This window comes from Kogia breviceps, chromosome 2 (assembly GCF_026419965.1).
Source record: "Kogia breviceps isolate mKogBre1 chromosome 2, mKogBre1 haplotype 1, whole genome shotgun sequence".
In the NCBI taxonomy this organism is placed as follows: Eukaryota; Metazoa; Chordata; class Mammalia; order Artiodactyla; family Physeteridae; genus Kogia; species Kogia breviceps.
Window position 1 is genome coordinate 175,136,133 of NC_081311.1, and position 21,171 is coordinate 175,157,303.

Genomic DNA, 21,171 nt, shown 5'->3' on the forward strand with positions numbered 1-21,171 from the left:
TTACGAATTACTTCTTTATTCCTGTGTTATGGTCCTGTTCACTGGAAGATTACGTTTCTGAAAGGAAGATTAATTATAAACACCTCAATTTATCCTCTTTTGGCCCAGCTTTATCTCTTCGACTTGAAATGTAGGAAGCAGAACTATGAAGTTCAATAAACTAGTTTGTTTAATGGTTTCTTTTTTAAAAAAAAAATAAATGTATTTATTTATTTTTGACTGTGTTCGGTCTTCGTTTCTGTGCGAGGGCTTTCTCTAGTTGTGGCAAGCGGGGGCCACTCTTCACTGCGGTGTGCAGGCCTCTCACTGTCACGGCCTCTCTTGTTCCGGAGCACAGGTTCCAGATGCACAGGCTCAGTAGTTGTGGCTCACGGGCCCAGTTGCTCCGCGGCATGTGGGATCTTCCCGGACCAGGGCTCAAACCCGTGTTCCCTGCATTGGCAGGCAGATTCTCAACCACTGCGCCACCAGGGAAGCCCCTGTTCAATGGTTTCTTAAGATAGATCCTCCTCACATTTCCATCACACCTGGAAGCCACAGCAAATAGAGATGACTAAATGTACAGCTTTCCTGTGATTTGCCTGTGACCTATAGACACAGTCTAAATTTTTATTTAAAAATTTGACTACTGCTTAGTAATTTCATATATTAGCTTCTAGGAGATGGTGTTACAGTTGGCTTAAATGCTATTTAACAAGTATCACACATACTATATTAAAATGCTGAACATAAGGGAAATCAACATGTGGGCAAAAGTAAGAAAAATCCCCCACCTTGCTTTTCAAGAAGTTAATTTTATTTCCTACAGCTTGGCATCTGAATGAGACCTAGAAATTCTGTTGTTCTTTCAGGATGAGTTAATGTACATGCTGCGCAAACTTCTCCTGAATATCGGAGACTTTCCTGCTCAGACCTCTCACATCCTATTCAACTACTTGGTGAGTTTCACCTCCAGTAGGTTATAAATGTTCATTTCCAAGTAGGAAGCAACAATAAGAGAAAAAGATCTTAGGAGATTTTTTTTTTCAATAAATTCCCATTAATTATATGACTGAAGGTGAATCATGGTCAGCTGAATTTACCACTGTTTGTATGGGGAAGCCCCTCCTGGCATAATCCTTGGCATGCGATGAGCACTCAATAAATGTCTTTTTCCTCTGTGTCTCCCTTTGGCATTATAGAACTTTCTCATGTCGGTCCTTAATTTTAGTTTTCTGCTGAAAAAATGTATATGTCATTTTTTAAAAATTCTTTTTTCTTTTAACACCTTTATTGGAGTATAATTGCTTTACAATGGTATGTTAGTTTCTGCTTTATAACAAAGTGAATCAGCTATACATATACGTATATCCTCATATCCCCTCCCTCTTGCATCTCCCTCCCACCCCTCTAGGTGGCCACAAAGCACCAAGCTGATCTCTCTGTGTGATGCAGCTGCTTCCCACTAGCTATCTATTTTACATTTGGTAAAATACATTTTGTAGCGTATCTATGTCAATGCTGCTCTCTCACTTCATCCCAGCTTCCCCTTCCACTTCCCCATGTCCTCAAGTCCATTCTTTATGTCTGCATCTTTATTCCTGTCCTGCCCCTAGGTTCTTCAGAACCATTTTTTTTTTTTAGATACCACATATGTCTGTTAGCATACAGTATTTGTTTTCCTCTTTCTGACTTACTTCACTCTGTATGACAGTCTCTAGGTCCATCCAGCTCACTACAAATAACTCAATTTCATTTCTTTTTATGGCTGAGTAATATTCCATTGTATATATGTGCCACATCTTCTTTATCCATTCATCTGTCGATGGACACTTAGGTAGCTTCCATGTCCTGACTATTGTAAACAGCGCTGCAATGAACATTTTGGTACATGACTCTTTTTAAATTATGGTTTTCTCAGGGTATGCTAACACATATATATGGAATCTAAAAAAACAAATGGTTCTGATGAACCTAGGGGAAGGACAGGAATAAAGACACAGATGTAGAGAATGGACTTGAGGACATGGGGAGGGGGAAGGGTAAGCTGGGATGAAGTGAGAGAGTAGCACTGACATATGTACACTAGCAAATGTAAAATAGATAGCTAGTGGGAAGCAGCTGCATCACACAGAGATCAGCTCGGTGCTTTGTGATGACCTAGAGGGGTAGGATAGGGAGGGTGGGAGAGAGATGCAAGAGGGAGGGGATATGGGGATATACGTAGACATATAGCTGATTCACTTTGTTATACAGCAGAAACTAACACAACGTTGTAAAGCAATTGTACTCCAGTAAAGAGGTTAAAAAAATATAGCAGTAAGTGTTTTAGTGATAACAAAAATATATGGCAACCTGTTCAGGCCAGTTTTCCACTTATCCCTTCTTCTGCTTACTGCCACTGAAAGTGTTAGAGAAGCATTTGAACAGAGAATTCAAAGGCAAAAAAACCAATATTTAATTAAGAAAATGAAAAGCCAAGGAAATGAGAAGGTAAGCTCAGAATTACTATGACTTTGTGACCACTTCCTGTTCTGACTTATAGGTAGGATTAATCATGTACTTTGTGCGGACCCCCTGCGAGTGGGGGATGGATGCCATTTCAGCCACTCTGACTTTCCTGTGGGAGGTGGTCGGTTATGTAGAAGGCCTGTTCTTCAAGGATCTGAAGCAGACCATGAAGAAGGAGCAATGTGAGGTCAAGCTCCTGGTGACCGCTTCAATGCCAGGTACTGCTTTTGGAAGACATAACTTTTTTAGGAGTATAAATAACCCTTTTACAGACCAAGTGTCTCTTTCATTCATGAGAAAATTTTCTGACCCTGGGATTGAGTGCTTCAAAGAATTTTTGTTGAATACAATCTGAAGAAATACAATAGGCCCTTTAAAAGTCAGCAATTGCCAGATGAAAAGGGAGACATCAGAACTGAGATCCGCGTGAATCAGTACTTGAAGGACTGCCAAGGTTAAAGATTTATTTAAGTCTATTGCAGAGGGCCAGCTGAACTGAGAGCCTTTTTGAATGAATTTTTGGCACTGCAAGGAGAATACTATTGTTTGCATGGCAGGGACCCCAGGCTTTTGTAAGCTCACTGAGAGATGGCTTTATGAAAAATTGGAAAAGGGAAAAGCAGGAAGGAAAATTACAAAAAAACATGCAGTGTGATATAAACTCTAGATACAATTCCTTTTCACTTTGGATAGCTTGCCTTTCTTGGAGGTAAAATTTTGCCAAGTCTTTATCCTTGTGCAATGTCTAAGAAAATGTGAGATAATACATGTATTGAAATAAAAAGACAAAATTATATATAAATAAGAATACAGGTTCTGGCAGCAAAGAGGCCTATGTTAAAATCAGAGCACTGCCATTTATCATCTTTATAATTAATATTAGCTATGAAAAAGTACATCACTTTTAAAGCTTTCTTTACTCACACGTACAATGGGAGTATGATTCATACTTCATAATTGTGAGGAATGAGTTTAGGTTTGTAAAATACTAGCTGCCATACCTGACACATGGTAAGCATTCAGTAAGTGGTGATGGTATATTTATGTGTCTCTCAACAAAGAGAATAGCTTTTATTACAGCAAAGAAACATATTGTCAGGCATATACTTAAAAACAACTCATTATAGAGCAAGATATATCATAATATTCACTGTCTCACCAGCCAAGCAGAATACAGAAAATGTAAATTTAAACTACCTTTCAGGTACTTGTTTAGCTTTTGCTAATAACTCTGTTTGTATCTTCTCAACCATTATTACCTCATCATCTCATTTAAAATAAAGGAATAGATTATTTGTTGGAATGCTTAAGGTTTGAATTCTGACCCTTCCACTAAATAAATGTGTTCTTGACAAGTTACTTATAAGTTCTTATTTATAAGAATAAGTTCTCTCTGTTTCTTCATTTGTAGTGTGAAAATAATAATACCCATATCATAGAGTTGCTATGAGATTTAAATATGATTATGCACATAAAACCATTTAAAAGTATGGGGAACTCCATAAACGGTAGCTATGGGGCTTCCCTGGTGGCGCAGTGGTTGAGAGTCCGCCTGCCGATGCAGGGGACACGGGTTCGTGCCCCGGTCCGGGAAGATCCCACATGCCGTGGAGCGGCTGGGCCCGTGAGCCATGGCCGCTGAGCCTGCGCGTCCGGAGCCTGTGCTCCTCAACGGGAGAGGCCACCACAGTGAGAGGCCTGCCTACCGCCAAAAATAAAAAAGCCAAAAGAAACGGTAGCTATGATTTTAAAATAATAAGGAAACATATTTAAAATATATATTTAACTAGAAACAAAGGAGTGCAGTTAGTACAATGCATAGTCGCATTAAACCCTCACGAGTAGTAATCATCATAATAATAAAAACATCAGCTTATTGATAATATTTTAATAATTTGTGCTTTATCTATAAACTTCCTTATAGTAGAAGTCAGTTTATTATGATTTTTACCTTCTGTAGGTACCAAAACCTTGGTAGTTCATGGACAGAATGAGTGTGATATCCCAACCCAGTTACCAGTCCATGAAGATACTCAATTTGAAGCCCTGTTAAAGGTAGGGATGGCTTTTGACAGAAGTGATTTTTTTTTAATGCACAATGGCTATGGCTACTTCACTGATCATCCGGTTTTGCATTAAATGGCCTTGCTCTATCTTCAAATGAATATATGCATTTATTTACCTCTTCTAGAATCTGCCCCACTCTTGTGTACTTCCTCTATTTCCTTGCATAATTTTCCCCACATGGATGTAGGCAGGATCATGCCGGCTCCCTCTCAGCTACAGCAGCCATGTGACACTCCTCTTGAGACGCTGTGAATCCTGCTTAGGAGTATCCTGGCCTCACTTGTGGCAGTTCTGGAGCCGCCCTGGGTTTGCATGCCAAGGGCACTGGGACAGACTCTAGGGGTCAGGTGACAGTCCATGCCAGAGACGCTTTTTGTGGCATCGAGTTGAACAATACACAGTCTTGATTTGCCACTGACAGAAATGATTGGAGAGGCAGAAAATATATACCTTAGAATAAAATAAGTGAATCACGGAAGTATTTTTAATGGTTATGACAATTACTCCCCTTAAGAGATATGCAGTCCATTGTAACCCATGCCTGTAGGGCTGTTAAGGGAAAGTAGTAAGTACACTAGTGCAGTGATTCCCTATTTATCTGGGGCCCAAACTTTTGGCCCAGAAAAGACCTCTGAGAAATTCAGTTTTGCAAGCCTGTGTATTTTATTTCAGTAGAAGGGGTTGTTAAGCCTCCTCCAGGCCTCACTCCTTCATCTCCAGAGTCTCTCAGGCCCAGTGAAGCAAACGTCAACAGCTACTTCATTTTCCTACTCACTTTGGATGGTAGGACAGCGTGAAGGCAGACAGTGAGTTCAAACCCAGGCTCCACCACAACCAGTGTTATCTAAGTAAGTCAAACGACAGGCTCTCTCTAGTCTCAGTTTCCTTTTCAACAGTGCTCGATTATTAGTGCAGGTTATACAAGTTCTCTACATTGAAAGCATTGAGCATAGAATATAGTAGATAATAAGTGCTCCATCACTGTGGTTCCTATTATTCTTAATGTTGCTACTAAACATGCTTTCTTCCTGATATTGAGACCAGTAGATGCCACTGTGCCTTCACAGTTCATCACTCACGTCTACATTGTAATTGTACCTCTTCTAGCTCTATGACAACAGAGCCGATAGTTTGTATTACACTATCAGTCTTTTTTTAAATTGAGATATAGTTGATATATAATATTATACACATTTCAGGTATACAGCATAGTGATTCACAATTTTTAAAGGTCATATTCCATTTATAGTTATTCTAAAATATTGGCTATATTCTGTGTTGTACAATATATCCTTGTAGCTTATTTATTTTATGTATAGTAGTTTGCACGTCTTAATCCCCTACCCCTATCTTGCAGTACCTTACACAATCAGTCTTTATGCTGTCGTATTTTTGTATAGCTGTGTGCATGTAAATGTTCATATATATGTGTGTGTATATAATATATATACACACACATATATATGCACACATATAATATATAAAATGTGTGTAAGATATAAATACATATATATTCCTTATAGAAAGTTACCTTGTTTTATGACATTTTTATCTTTCAGCTTACTGTTTGGCTCATAATATGATCTCAATAAATGTTTATTAAAAATTGCTGTTGTTCTAGGAGTGTCTGGAGTTTTTTAATATCCCAGAATCCCAGTCTACACATTACTTTCTCATGGATAAACGCTGGAACCTGATCCACTACAATAAGGTGAGACTGCTGTGATGACACTCATGGAGAGCTGTGTCAAAAGCTGCCTTTCCCGAGGGCAGCTGCACTCGGGGGGCGTCGCTGTTTAGAGGTGAGGGTATGGCCGCTTGGCTCACGCCACCTCACTGTTGATGTATTAGCTTTGGACTGGCCACTTTACCTTTGTACCCTTCAGTTTCCTCGTCTGGAAAGGGAAGGTGATGATAGTAGCTACTTTAGGGTCGTTGTAATAATTAAAGTAGATAAGTAAGGCACTTTGTCACTCATCATTATTACATCTAGATGGACATTTAAGTTGCCCATATTGTAAGTACACGTGTTTATTTGGAATGTTAGTGTTCTCGTGCTGCTTTCTACTACATTAAGCATGATTGTGGTAACGTGATCTAATGAACCAAGGAAACCTCAGGAACACAACTGACATCACTTTACAGGGCTTTTCTTTTCTTCTTCAGAATGGGTTTTAGTAAATGGCCTCTGGCTCCTTTGCTCCTGACAGGGCATCCTGGACTTTGGAAAGCATACTCAGCCTGGGGAGATTGAAGCTTTCCCGAGGAGGGTGTTTATCTTCCCTAGGATTTTGTAGAATTGGGGAGCGTAAAGTAGTAAGAATCTAAACCATCAGAAAATACATAACATGTTTGTCTGACCTTTGGGGAAAGAGGAAATGAGAGTCAGAATTTAATTATTTGAACTCTTTTTTTGTCTTTGTGTTATCCCACCACAGACCTATGTTCGGGATATTTACCCTTTTAGGAGATCCGTGTCTCCACAGCTGAACCTTGTACATATGCATCCAGAGAAAGGACAGGAGCTCATTCAGAAACAGGTGCCTGACCACCACAGTTTGATTCTGTTTTGTCATGTCATTGGGATAGATGATCTGTAAACGGTTGCCAGCCCTGAGATTCTGTGATTCTGTTATGATCCTCTCTAGAGAGAGAATGATGGGCCCTTGGTCAATAGATAGTTCCCCCAAATAGTGTGTTAACTAAGTTTTATAAATTGGATGAATAATGTAAAGGTATTATGAAACACTCACTTGGAAAATGCTATGAGAAATCAATGAGGTATAAATAGCAGAAATCTTCTGGGCTTCCCTGGTGGCGCAGTGGTTGGGAGTCCGCCTGCCGGTGCAGGGGACACGGGTTCGTGCCCCGGTCCGGGAAGATCCCACATGCCGCGGAGCGGCTGGGCCCGTGAGCCATGGCCGCTGAGCCTGCACTTCCGGAGCCTTCGCTCCGCAACGGGAGAGGCCACAGCAGTGAGAGGCCCGTGTACCGCAAAAAAAAAAAAAAAAAAAAAAAAAAATAGCAGAAATCTTCTAATTTACTTACCTACTAGTTTCTAAGTTTGGATTTTCACTCCACATTTTTGTAAAGCAGGATTGGAAGTACACATAGTGTAGCTATAAGAAGGTTGTCCCAGAAATTTATGCTAGCTGGAAAAAAATAAAAGAGGTCAATGTAGTGTGCCTGAAAAAGGCCCTGCACCAAGGTCCAGAGATCTGGACTCAGTCCCAGCTCTGCCACTGACCAGTGATCTGACCTTGGACATGTTACTAACTTCTCTTAAAATAGGAGGAAATAAAATTAAGCAGCTGTACTTAGATTTAAGATTGAAGAACAGAATAACGTTTACACATCTCATCATTAATCAGACTTTGAGCTTAAGGAAATTCACTATTTTGCAAGCGAAATATAGCTGTAGTACATAATTCTAATAATGATACAATTTTAATTTGGTCTATGTGTTATATTCATTTATTTTTAATAAAATGTTGAAACAAGAAACTATTATTTCAATTTTTCTGCACGTAGCAAGGATGCTATTCAAAAATATCTTCAGGAGATGGCATAGAATCTGACCACTTAAGTAATTAAAAACATAGTTAGGGGCTTCCCTGGTGGCGCAGTGGTTGAGAATCCACCTGCCGATGCAGGGGACACGGGTTCGGGCCCTTGTCCGGGAAGATCCCACATGCCGCGGAGTGGCTGGGCTGCTGTGAGCCATGGCCACTGGACTGGGCCTGCGCGTCTAGAGGCCACAACAGTGAGAGGACTGCATACCGCAAAAAAAAAAAAAAAAAAAAAACATAGTTAGTATTAACTACCTAAATTGCATTTAGAAGAAAGAAAATAGTAAATGTATTACAAAGTGTGAGGTGTTGGGAAAAACTGTAAGACCTTAAATATAAATAATTTCTAAAACAATTCCCCACAAATTATCCCAGCCTCTGATCTTGGCAGCAAAATAATGAAAACCATAATCAATAACTGCACTTCACGAGTGTGTTTTTTTTGTTTGTTTGTTTGTTTTTGCGGTACGCGGGCCTCTCACTGTTGAGGAGCACAGGCTCCGGACGCGCAGGCTCAGCGGCCATGGCTCACGGGCCCAGCCGCTCCACAGCATGTGGGATCTTCCCGGACCGGGGCACGAACCCACGTCCCCTGCATCGGCAGGCGGACTCTCAACCACTGCGCCATCAGGGAAGCCCACGTGTGTGTTTTTAAAATCATGTTTAAGAACACATTTTAAGAGAATAACATAAAACGGGGCCCTTACTCTATTTATACTCCAAGTTGGGATCTTAAGACTTCTTTCTAATTTCCTCAGGGAGATAATAATAGACAGACCTGTGGTTCCGGCTCTGAAGTCTCCTCAACAGCTGCTCACTGCTTATCATCTTTCTAGTCACATCCCGCTGATCAGCAACAGAAAAGGCACTAAGAGAAAGACCAAAAGACCCATGTTCACGTCATCTAAACTAAGGGCTAAAGGACCACCAATCTAGGTCCTATTAGCTTTTGTTCCAAGATAGGTTTTTCCTGGAGCCCATTTCAGTCTTTAAGAGGCAAACCCAGAAACAGCGTAAGGCATCAGTAGAAATGATAGAAGCAATTGGAACTGACTGGCCCCTGTTGGAGAAGGTCTTCTATATTATGACATCCAAACAAATGGGCTGTATGTAATTCTGAACTGTTCTTGACAATGCTTGCCCTGTGCTTCTCCTCTAGCTGGCAAACTCCATAAGCAACACTTCCTTCTGTAGAAGAGACAGATGCAGGAAGTGAGAGTCAATTTAGTATTGTTTGCTCTTTCTATGTGGTAGAGAAAAAATATTTCTCTCTCATTTCACTGTCCCCATCTTTCCATTTTTAATCAGTCCAGTTTGCCATTAAGGTTTGCACTTCAGTTTCTTCACTCTTGGTAATTTCAGAGTTGCCAATTCTACTTTTCATCTGCTCCTGCCTTTGTCTGCCGGTAGGTATTCACTCGGAAGCTGGAGGAAGTGGGGAGGGTTTTGTTTCTCATCTCCCTCACCCAGAAGATCCCCACAGCCCACAAGCAGTCCCACGTCTCCATGCTCCAGGAAGACCTCCTCCGACTGCCCTCATTCCCTCGAAGTGCTATTGATGCGGAGTTTTCACTCTTCAGTGATCCTCAAGGTATCAAGAAAGAACCATTTCCTCTCTTGGGCTTCTTCTCCTGCCCTTCTTTTGTCCTCAGCTAGAGGACATCTCTATCTTAATCGGCAGACAGTCCTCTAAGCTAGTGGCTCTCAGCTCTTGAGTGGGCACCAGAATCACCTGGAGAACTTGATAAACACAGGTTGCTGGGTCCCACCCTCCAACCCCGAGTTTCTGATTCAGTAGCTCTGGAATGGGGCTGGGGAACTTGCATTCCTGACAAGCTCCCAGGTGAGGCTGGCGCTTCTGTTCCAAGGACCAAATCCTGAGACCACTGCTCTAAGCTAATCGTAAGCAATTGAAGGAGGTAGTGTGGTATTGTTAGGAGAGTACTTGATTAAGTGAAGAACAGATATTTATGTGAAATTCAAGAGGAGGTAAAATAAATCCACAGTGACAGAAATCAGAACAGTAGTTACCTCTGGACTGGGGGGAATGGATTTCCCAGAAAGGGGTATGAGAGGACTTTCTCAGGTGATGCAAATGGTCTATATATTGATTGGCGTGTTGGTTACATGAGTGGGTATTTTTGTCAAAATTCATTGAATTCTACATTTATGATCTGTGCCTTTTACTCTGTCTAAATTATACCTTCTGAATTAGAAAGTCTGGAGTCAGGGCCCAGTAATCTGTGTTTTTACAAGACCTCCAGGAGGTTTTGATGCCCTAGGAAGCTTGAGAACCATTATTCAAATTGAGAGAGAGAGAGAGAGAGAGAGAGAGAGAGAGAGAGAGAGAGAGAGACTGAGACAGAGAAATTGAAAGAGACCCATTCTGAAACCATGCTCTGTTACTCAGTTATTAATTTGGGACAGTTTACTTAAATCAGCATCCCTATGCTCTACATCTTCCTCCAGAAGCTCCAGAGAAATAGTAGACAGAGCTCTAGTCTGACCATGAGTTCAAAGACCCATAACAAGTCCCAGCCCTGCCATTTTCTTAACAACGTATTTTTTCTCAAAGCCACAGCTTATGCAGCAGCAACACACTGCACCTGCCTGCCCTGTCTTGCCCACAGAGTTGAATCAAAGAGGTGATGAAGAAAGTACTTGGAGGGCTAGGAGGTATCACAGCAATGGCTGCAGTATTGTTCTGGGAAGCGTATCAGCCGTAGATCTTCATGTCCCTGAGCTGGAAACAGCAGCGCCCTGGGGTTTGATTGCCCTCCACACTGACAGGATTGGCGTGGGGCTAATTCTGTCACTGCTGTTTCATGTTTCACAGCTGGGAAGGAGCTGTTTGGCCTCGACACTCTTCATAAAAGCTTGTGGATCCAGCTCCTGGAGGAGATGTTCCTGGGCATGCCGAGCGAGTTTCCCTGGGGAGATGAAATCATGCTTTTCCTCAACGTTTTTAACGGAGCTCTGATCCTGCACCCAGAAGACAGTGCCCTGCTCAGGCAGTATGCGGCCACCGTCATCAACAGCGCTGTGCACTTCAATCACCTCTTCTCGCTCAGCGGCTACCAGTGGATTCTACCCACCATGTTGCAGGTGCACAGGCTCTCCTCTCCTCCCCATGGAACAGGTCAACAAGATCTGTACCAAAACTTTTAATGATGGAATTATCTTCTTTTATGACCCCGGAAAGCACCAAATGAAACCCCGCTAGAAACTTCCAAGAGGTCATAATATTCCATTCTATTCTGAGATCTCCCAGACCTGAGCTATGCTTGCTTTCCCATTTCTTCTGGGCCAGTGGTTCTCAGAGTGCTGAGAACCACTCCAGTCTCTGGAGCTGCTAGCAGCAGAAGCAGCAGCATCACCTGGGATTTGTTAGAAATGCACATTCTTGGGTTGCATCCCAGTGCTACTTAATCAGAAAGTCTGGGGTCAGGGCCCAGTAATCTGCATTTTTACAAGACCTCCAGGTGGTTTTGATGCCCTAGGAAGCTTGAGAACCATTATTCAAATGTATGGCAAGCATTCAGTTGATGTTTCTTCCAAGAGAGTCTCCAATCTCTACCTGCAAAGAGATTTTCCTTGCCCTTAAATTTGGTATGACAAAGTGGGAGGAGGTGAATGTAGCAGGAACAGTTTTCACTTAGTCATGTCTAGTGTGTGTGCGTGGCTACAGTTAGAAGTACTGAATAAAGTTCGGAAGGGGCCTGGAGGGCTCATCCTAGTTCTCATTTTTATGGAAATTTTAATAAAATTATGGAAGTAATACATGCTTGTGTAAAGTGGCGTTTGCTCAACCTACAGGGGCAAGAAATTGACTTTTAATATCAGGGCGCTCTGTCCTATTTTTAGATAGTTGGAATTTCCTCTATAACTTTTAAAATAATTATCAAAAACAATAAATGCTCATTATAAAATTCAAAAGAGGGACTTCCCTGGTGGCACAGAGGTTAAGAATCTGCCTGCCAAGGTAGGGGACACGGATTCGAGCCCCAGTCCAGGAAGATCCCACATGCCACGGAGCAACTAAGCCCGTGTGCCACAACTACTAAGCCTGCTCACCTAGAGCCCGTGCTCTGCAATAAGAGAAGCCACTGCAGTGAGTAGCCCACGCACCACAACGAAGAGTAGCCCCTGCTCACTGCAACTAGAGAAAGCCCATGTGCAGCAACAAAGACCCAACACAGCCAAAAATGATTAAATAATTTTTTTAAAAAATTCAAAAGATAAAGAAAAGTTTAAAGAAGAAAATAAAGATCACCTATAATCCTCCTCCTAGATAACCATCGTTTACACATCTCGAAAATCTTGGTACTCTCTCCTACTTTTCCTAAAACAGAAGTTGAATCATACCATATATTCGTTTGTTACCTACCTTTTGTAATGTGACACTAAGAATATTGTGGGAATTTTCCCTGTAGTACTATATAGCATCTTTTAAAAAATAACTGATAGTATTGTATTGAATGCATATACATAATACACTTAACCCCAATTTATGAATAATTGAAGTTTCAAATTTTCTATTTTAAGCAACCTTGCAGCAGTCATTATTGTACATATATCTTTGTACATTTGTCTGTTTTCTTAAGATAAATCACTAGTCACAAACTTCCTGAGAAAAAAGTATATTTATATTTTTAGGATTAAATATAAATATACTTATATATGTAAGTATATGAGTATATAAGTATATAAATATATATATAACATATTTATATTTTTAGGATTTTTATGTATATTGCCAGATCTCTCTCAAGAAAGTATATACCATTTTACACTCCCCTCCATCAGTTTATGAAATTAGTCATTTCCGTCCATGCTTCCCATGGCTATGAGTTTTAAAAGCAAACACAACTCTAGTAGGCTGTTAAGGATTTTCTGAATATGGTGACATTTTTCCATAGGTGTACTCTGACTATGAAAGCAATCCCCAGTTGCGTCAAGCCATTGAATTCGCCTGCCATCAGTTCTACATTCTACACCGGAAGCCCTTTGTGCTCCAGCTGTTTGCAAGTGTGGCCCCTCTCCTGGAGTTTCCTGTGAGTAAGCTCTGTGGAAGTAAAGGAAGACCAACCCAATGAGGAAAGCAAAGTCTCTTTATTCGGAGCTTACTACAGCAAGCGATTCCTGGGCTGGTTACTACAGATTGTAGATCAGAGTTCTATATTTATGTATGGCCTGGTCATTGTCCATTTGTATAATCAGTCTCTCAGCTCTCTTTATGCAAGCAATGGAATATAAATACCAAAAATTATTTCTCTTTCAACAAGAAAATCTTCTCTCTTCAACGTTTCTCTTCAACCCTCATTTCGGCCCCTAGGATGTAAATAGATCAACTCTCTGGTTTTTTATACTCAGTTAATGAAAGGATGGAAAATGGAAAATGATAAAAGGAAGAGTTCCTGATTCTCATTTTTTTCTGTCACTCTCTAGCACTTACCCTGCTTTATTTTTATTTTTCTGCAGAGCATTTATACCATATCACATGTCATATATATGTATTTGTTTCACTAATATGTATCTTTACCACACCCCACAATAGAATTTGAGCTCCGTTAAAATGAGACATTTGTCTGGTTTTTGCTTGCCTTTTGCGTGTTTTTAGTTGTTGTTTTGTTTGTTTATTTGTTTTTGTTTTTTGCTATAACTGCAGTGCACAAAATGGTGCCTGGCACATAGTAGGAATTTAATGAGTTTTTTTAAAATTAATTTTTATTGGAGTATAGTTGCTTTACAATGTTGTGTTAGTTTCTGTTGTAGAGCAAAGTGAATCAGCTATATGTATACATATATCCCCTCATTTTTGGATTTCCTTCCCATTTAGGTCACCACAGAGCATTGAGTAGAGTTCCCTGTGCTATATAGTAGATTCTCATTAGTTATCTATTTTGTACGTAGTATAGGCCAATCCCAATCTCCCAATTCATCCTACCACCACCCCTTCCCCCTTAGTATCCATACATTTGTTCTCTACATCTGTGTGTCTATTTCTGCTTTGCAAATAAGATCATCTATACCGTTTTTCTAGATTCCACATATATGCATTAACATATGATATTTGTTTTTCTCTTTCTGACTTACTTCATTTGGTTTGATAATCTCTAGATCCATCCATGTTGCTGCAAATGGCATTATTTCATTCTTTTTATGGCTGAGTAATATTCCATTGTATGTATATACCACATCTTCTTTATTCATTCCTTTGTTGATGGGCATTTAGGTTGCTTCCATGTCCTGGCTATTGTAAATAGTGCTGCAATGAACATTGAGGTGCACATATCTTTTTGAATTAGAGTTTTCTCTGAATATATGCCCAGGAGGATTTGTGGTTTTAATGAATGAATCAAAGTCATTTTACAGAGATTTGAGATGGTAAGTATCTCTATTCTGGAGATAGATTATCAAATAAGACCTGTAAAATTCCCAGGGTTATCAAAAAATTCATCTGTTTCTCAAACATATGTGATGTATTCAACCAATCCATTATGGAAATTTGGCGGGGGGGGATGCTGAGTCCCACTATCATAGACCAGAGAAAACATAGGCATGAACTTTACTGGCAGTTCGCATGTTGCTGTATTTTTATGAGTTTCCAAATATCTCTTTTGTACTAGATTAGCATTTAATAGATCCCTTAAAAGTCAGGTGTTCACTCCATACAGTAGCATGGTTGGATGCAGAATTCTGTAAGCTGAATACTGCCTAGATACTGTTATCAATGGCAGTGTTTATTTTTATTTTATTTATTTATTTATTTATTTTTTTGTGGTATACGGTCCTCTCACTGCTGTGGCCTCTCCCGTTGCGGAGCACAGACTCCGGACACGCAGGCTCAGTGGCCATGGCTCACGAGCCCAGCTGCTCCGCGGCACGTGGGATCTTCCCGGACCGGGGCATGAACCCGTGTCCCCTGCATCGGCAGGCGGACTCTCAACCACTGCGCTACCAGGGAAGCCCAATGGCAGTGTTTATGAAACTTGTATTCCTGATCAAACCATGTTAGTACTGATGTAGGAATGAATAAACGAAAATGGCTTTTCTTTTGTTTTTAATTGAAGTATAGTTGACTTACAATGTGTTAATTTCTGCTGTACAGCAAAATGATTCAGTTATATGTATATGTATACATCTTTTTATATTCTTTTCCATTATGGTTTATCACAGGATATTGAATATAGTTCCCTATGCTATGCAGTAGGACCTTGTTGTTTATCCATTCTATATATAATAGTTTGCATCTGCTAATCCCAAACTCCCAATCCATCCTCCTTCACCCTCCTTGGCAACCACAATTCTGTTCTGTGGCTGTGAGTCTATTTCATAGATAAGTTCATTTGTGTCATATTTTAGATTCCGCATATAAGTGATATCATATGGTATTTATCTTTCTAACTTCACTTAGTATGATAATCTCTAGGTCCAGCCATGTTGCTGCAAATGGCATTATTTCATTATTTTTATGGCTGAGTAGGATTCCATTGTATATATATATACCACATCTTCTTTATCTATTCATCTGTCGATGGACATTTAGGTTGTTTCCATGTTTTGGCTACTGTGAATAGTGATGCTATGAACATATGGGTGCATGTGTCATTTTGAGTTAGAGTTTTCTCTGGGTATATGCCCACGAGTGGGATTGCTGGATCATATGGCAACTCTATTTTTAGTTTTTTTTAGGAACCTCCATTCTGTTTTCCACAGTGGCTGCACCAACTTACATTCCCACCAACAGGGTATGAGGGTTCCCTTTTCTCCACACCCTCTCCAGAATTTGTTATTTGTAGACTTTTTAATGATGGCTAAAATGGCTTTTCTTTGTACAGGATGCTGCCAATACTGGGTCCAGCAAAGGCGTGTCAGCTCAGTGCCTGTTTGACTTGCTGCAGTCGCTGGAGGGGGAGACCACTGACATCCTAGACATCTTAGAGCTGGTCAAAGCTGAGAAGCCTCTTAAGTCATTAGGTAAAAGCAAAACTTGCCTTGACATTCTTTTTCTTTTTGTAATCTTTCTTTTTTTAAACGACCTTATACTGAATATTTTGAACTAAATCAAAACAGCAAAAATAAGTAGAACGGTGGTATAAATTAAATGAGTATATTTTCCTATCTCCTGTTTTTCTTAAATTTTTTGTCAATCTTAAAATGTAAAGGATTCTCTGCCATGAAAATTGTATTAAAAGGGGGGCTCAATAGACCACTGTAGTTTTCAGAAAATTGGGTTTTCCTGGGCAATTCTAAGTGAATAACCCTTTAAGACAGGCTTTTATTATCATGGAATGTGTACAATTAGAGGTAGTCAAAGATGAAGTCTCATGTCTTACCTTAGAGCATCCAAATATCCTTCCATTAGATGAGTGTTTTTAAACTACCAAAAAAAGCACTTTTATTTGTCATCTGATTATTCAAAAATAGAACAGAATTTTTAGTCCCTTTAGATGAGGATATTAAGTGTTCACAGTTTAGGAATAAAGTCTAACAAAGAAATGCCTACAAAATGTAACTGGAAAGAAAGTGTTAAGAGTAATAAATTCTTCTTTATCCCTGGTGGAATCCACTCTGATTGTGTGCCTTGACCTTCTGTCCCTTCAGATTTCTGCTATGGAAACGAAGACCTGACTTTCTCTATAAGTGAAGCCATTAAGCTCTGTGTTACTGTGGTGGCATATGCTCCTGAGTCATTCAGAAGGTAACTGCAGCCTTTTATTCTGTGCCTTGTAATAAGTAAGTATGGCAAAGGAAATAAAATTGAGTGACTACAAAGGTTATGTTTGCTAATATTAGCCTGTAATGTTCTGGTAAGTACGTTTTCAGAAACTAAATTGAGGGAACTTGTCATAGCAGAGGTTATGAAAAATATAATAAATCTTCATCAATTTGAAATCCCCTAATTTGGAAATTGTGAAGTGGCTAAGATGTTTTAGTCTTGTTTAGGGAATATCCTCACAAGTAACAGAAATCAATAGCAAATAAAATTTCAGAAAAGACATTTAAGCTATTTAAGAAAACTCCTTTCAAGGAGCAATAAGAACTTCTGTCACACAAAGAGCAGGAAGAGAAATCTTGCCTGTCATTTTGCCAAGTTCAAGCAATCCAAATAACCATGGAGAGTGTTATTTCCAGTTCTAGGATGTTGGCTCTGACATGATTTTATTTACATATATATATTATATATATATAATATGTGAAATGAAAATCAGTCTCATCTCTCTATTAAAATAGGTATTCTAAAAGGCAGAGACAGTAAGTCAAATGAATTATGGATAGCCCCTTTTTATGTAATGTACATGCTTAAAGATTAGAGCTGTATTCCTTCCAAATGTTCCATAATTCTGGCTTAACCAACCCTATGGCCTTCCCTCCTCTTCCTCAATTCAACATTAGGAGATCTCTCCCTCTTAGTTTCTCAATCTATTTTGATTTTTTCTTGTAATATCTAACCCATAAACAAAGCGTTAGATTGTATTCTACCATATTCTTAGTATATGTGATATATCTTCCAATGCCCAATATAGTGCTGTATTCCATAGATGATATAACAATATACGTTTATCAAATGAATGAATCAGACAACAGCCAACTGTTTCCATGTTCCTATTTCTCTCATTTGTAATTCTTCTTGCATAGGCCTTTGTGGTGAGAAAATAGTTTGAAAATAAAAATATGGATTAGTCATAAGCATATCACAGTTTTTGCCTCAACTTTCTTTTGAGAGAAGGATGGCTAATAAATCATTCCAGGGTATTGCTCCTCTGTTAAGACTGCCTGATCTAGGTAGGTTATCACCTTTCTGATGTAAATTCAAAGAACTGAGACTACAAACTCCTGTCACACAAGGAATAAAATATAAATCTTACCTGAGTGTTATCTCAACTCAAGGATGCTGGCTCTGATCTAACCCAGAGTCACCCGCATTGGTCCTACCTCCTCGGACCAGCTGTTGAGCTCATGTGCTCTGGGTGAGTTGTGACTCTGACTCAGGTTTGAAGTGAAAGGGAAGATGACTCGTCATTCTCCTGGTGAAACAAAATTAGCACTTGTCCATTCATACCAGTCCAGTTCTAACCTAATAGTCAAGCCTATCCTGAAACATCTATAGATCGGGGGATTTATGGAACACTAGATAGAGATGTATAACTGATCTGAAAGTAAAGCATAGTGATCTACTTGGGATATAAAGATTGCTTGGGGCTTAACACATTTCCACATTACTTAAAATTCTTAATTCTCTCTGTTTGATCAAATCTCCTTATCAGTTTCTCATATCCCTCCTTAAATCTACTTCTGGTTTTCAATTAGTGTAGAAAAATATTGACCCAACTATTGCAACTCTACTATTTTAACCCAGTGGATATTTTGACCCCAGGGATATTTTGACTATGATTTTATAAATACAAACATCTTAATCATAATTATACTTATACATTTTCATTAAGGGATTATTTTCTAATTTATCTATGCCAGTTTAATTCCTCAATCAGTCATTTCATGTTGCAAATAAGCCACTTTCAACTTTTCATTTTTATTTTATCAAAGTTCTTTTCATTGAAATTATTTTCTTTCTATGTAAAATTTATAATAAAGTTTACATTCATTGATTAAGTTTTGGGGGAGGACTTATTTTATCTTGGTCTGTATCAAACTTTGCTTATTAGAGTTTCTGTCATTTTGAGCTTTTGTGTTTCAGGTTTTGATCATTACTGCATAGTTTCCCCAAGTCAAATTTCAATGGTGCCCATAAGATGTAGTTTCTTAATGTAGAATAAACATCTGAAGCAAGATGTTCATTAAATAACAAATTCTACTCAGTGGTATTTTAACAATTGTCAGTTTCATTTTATGTCACAAATTCTTTCAGAATAGTTATTATGAATTGGATAAAAGACTGGGAATTTATATATTTAAAGTAATCAATGAAAAAAGCAGCAGACAACTGGTCAGATATTCCCAGACTGCTTTATTATTCAGGATTAATCTTAGAGTGTAATACCATTATTTAATATTCTTCCATCAGTTTGTTCATTATGTACCATCTCCTCACACACTGCTGGGACAGAGAGAGCAAATGGTAGGGTCAGAACATCCTGCTGACAAGCGGGGTGACCTCCGCCCCATCTCCACAGTGCACTTCCCAGTCCCCCCACTGCAAATCATCTCTTCTGCCTCCGGTCCCAGAGCAATTTATTTTGAAGTTTTCCCTTATGAAATCCGTTGCTCAGCCATCTTGAGGCGCTGAGCCAAGTCACCTTACCTCATCCTGCCTCTTACCACCCAAGTCTGTAAACATAAGGAGCCACCTGAAGAAAATGCATCTGGTTTATTCTTACCACAGCCTCTGGTGTAAATCTCTGCTCTCCTTGCCTGAGCTGAATATCACAGCCATCTTGAGGGTCCTCTTTATCCTTTCTCAGAAACTCCTGAAACGGTGTCAGTCATAAGAGTTGAAGTTTCTGGAAGGATTCAGTGAAGAGTGACTTCTTTCTTGCCCATGTTCTAAATAAATGAAGGCAGGCATGGAGGAAGGCAGAAGGGAGGTTGAAATGTCACCTTTACTACTGAGAAAGATGAAGTAGGGGAATCAGGCTTGAAACAGGACGGCCCTGAGAACCCACAGCAGAGGACAGAAGCCCTGTTGGCAGGCTTTTCCAGGAAAAAGAAAAGAGCTGAGCTGATTTTGCCCAGTATGTCTATATCAATTTGCCCCTCAGGTAAGTCTTTGTCTTCTCCAGAACAGAATGAGTAAAAGGGCAAAGAGGAGCCGGGATTGATATTGACTGAACTCTCTCTGCTGGAAGGAAACATGAGGAATGAGTAAAATATGCCACCCCATCCCCAACTTTCCCACCTTATTTTGTCTTAAGCAATGGGGACTAAACACTGTGCCCCTGGTCAACCCTGCCTCAGGAGGGCAAATCTACCCTCTATCAGGACAATCCTCATCCTACTTTCCTTAGGCTCCTCCTACAATATCACAGCTCCATAAAAGGTTCAAAAATGGATCAAAACCTTGCATTAACTTAACTCCAAGTCCACTCGATTCCTAAGTGTCAAAATACCCCCTCTTCTATTTTCCACTCCAAGCATACCCAGTACCATGTTATTAGGGTGTATCAGAGATTCTGCAGTGCGATAAAGTGATAACATGAAGACACTGCAATGATAAAATGTATAAAGATTCTCTAATATTAAAATGCTAACAGCATAGAGAAGCCCTAAATTTGACTAAAAAATCTTCACATTATCAAATTCCCAATGAGATATGAAAGACACTTTCAAGTTAAAATCCAAACACATTGAAATCAAAAGGAATTAGAGTTCACAATCAAATTCTCTTGTCATTGTGAGTTAAAAGCCAGAGTCCAATACTGTTCAGCTAAATTAAAATTTTTTTTAAAAACCTCCCTAATACCTTATTCTGCTGTTTAAGCCAGAGCTGTTCTTAATTCCTGGATGGAGCCAGGATCTCTTAAGTAGTTGTTCCCTAGGATATGTTTCATGGGAGTAAATTCAATTCTTACAAGACTTCAACGTTTTCAATACCAAGTCCCTGTTGTGCTTAAATTTTTTAAAAAATAATGTATTTTATTTAAATATTCATACAAGAAAGGTTTTACGTATTGTAATTTTATAGTTTAATGAATGTATACAAAGTTAACACATCAGTGTAACTACCACTCAAATTGAAAAATCAGATAAAAGAACCACTCTCCTGATTTCCAACATCACAAATCAGCTTTGTCTGTTTCTGAACTCAACTACAATGAAATAATATGGTAGGTATTTTTTAATGTCTGACTTCTGTTATTCAGTATTATTTCATGAGATTCATCCACACAATCGTGTATAACAATAGTTTTTCATTTGTCTATAGTATTCTATTGTATGGCTATGCTGCAATTTGTGTATTTCTTCTTTTGTTGACAGACATTTGTGTTGTGTCCAGTTTGAAGCTGTTAGCAGTAATGCTGCAGTGAACATTTTTGTATATGTCTTTGTGTGCACATATATATGCGTCTCTGTGGGTAGAAAT

The 21,171-nt window shown here is 39.3% G+C and overlaps 1 protein-coding gene across 18 annotated transcripts in view; it reads left to right on the forward strand.

The window, feature by feature from the left end:
• Nucleotides 1-21,171, forward strand: part of UNC80 (unc-80 homolog, NALCN channel complex subunit) — a 247,007-nt gene that overhangs the window by 178,881 nt on the left and 46,955 nt on the right. For all 18 annotated transcript variants that reach the window (XM_067026776.1, XM_067026777.1, XM_067026787.1 and 15 more), the window contains 10 exons: nt 852-938; nt 2,525-2,708; nt 4,451-4,545; nt 6,179-6,268; nt 6,996-7,097; nt 9,537-9,717; nt 10,963-11,231; nt 13,046-13,180; nt 15,968-16,106; nt 16,734-16,830. In XM_067026776.1, the coding sequence (XP_066882877.1) occupies nt 852-938; nt 2,525-2,708; nt 4,451-4,545; nt 6,179-6,268; nt 6,996-7,097; nt 9,537-9,717; nt 10,963-11,231; nt 13,046-13,180; nt 15,968-16,106; nt 16,734-16,830 (1,379 nt within the window). The remainder of the gene's footprint in view (nt 1-851; nt 939-2,524; nt 2,709-4,450; nt 4,546-6,178; nt 6,269-6,995; nt 7,098-9,536; nt 9,718-10,962; nt 11,232-13,045; nt 13,181-15,967; nt 16,107-16,733; nt 16,831-21,171) is intronic.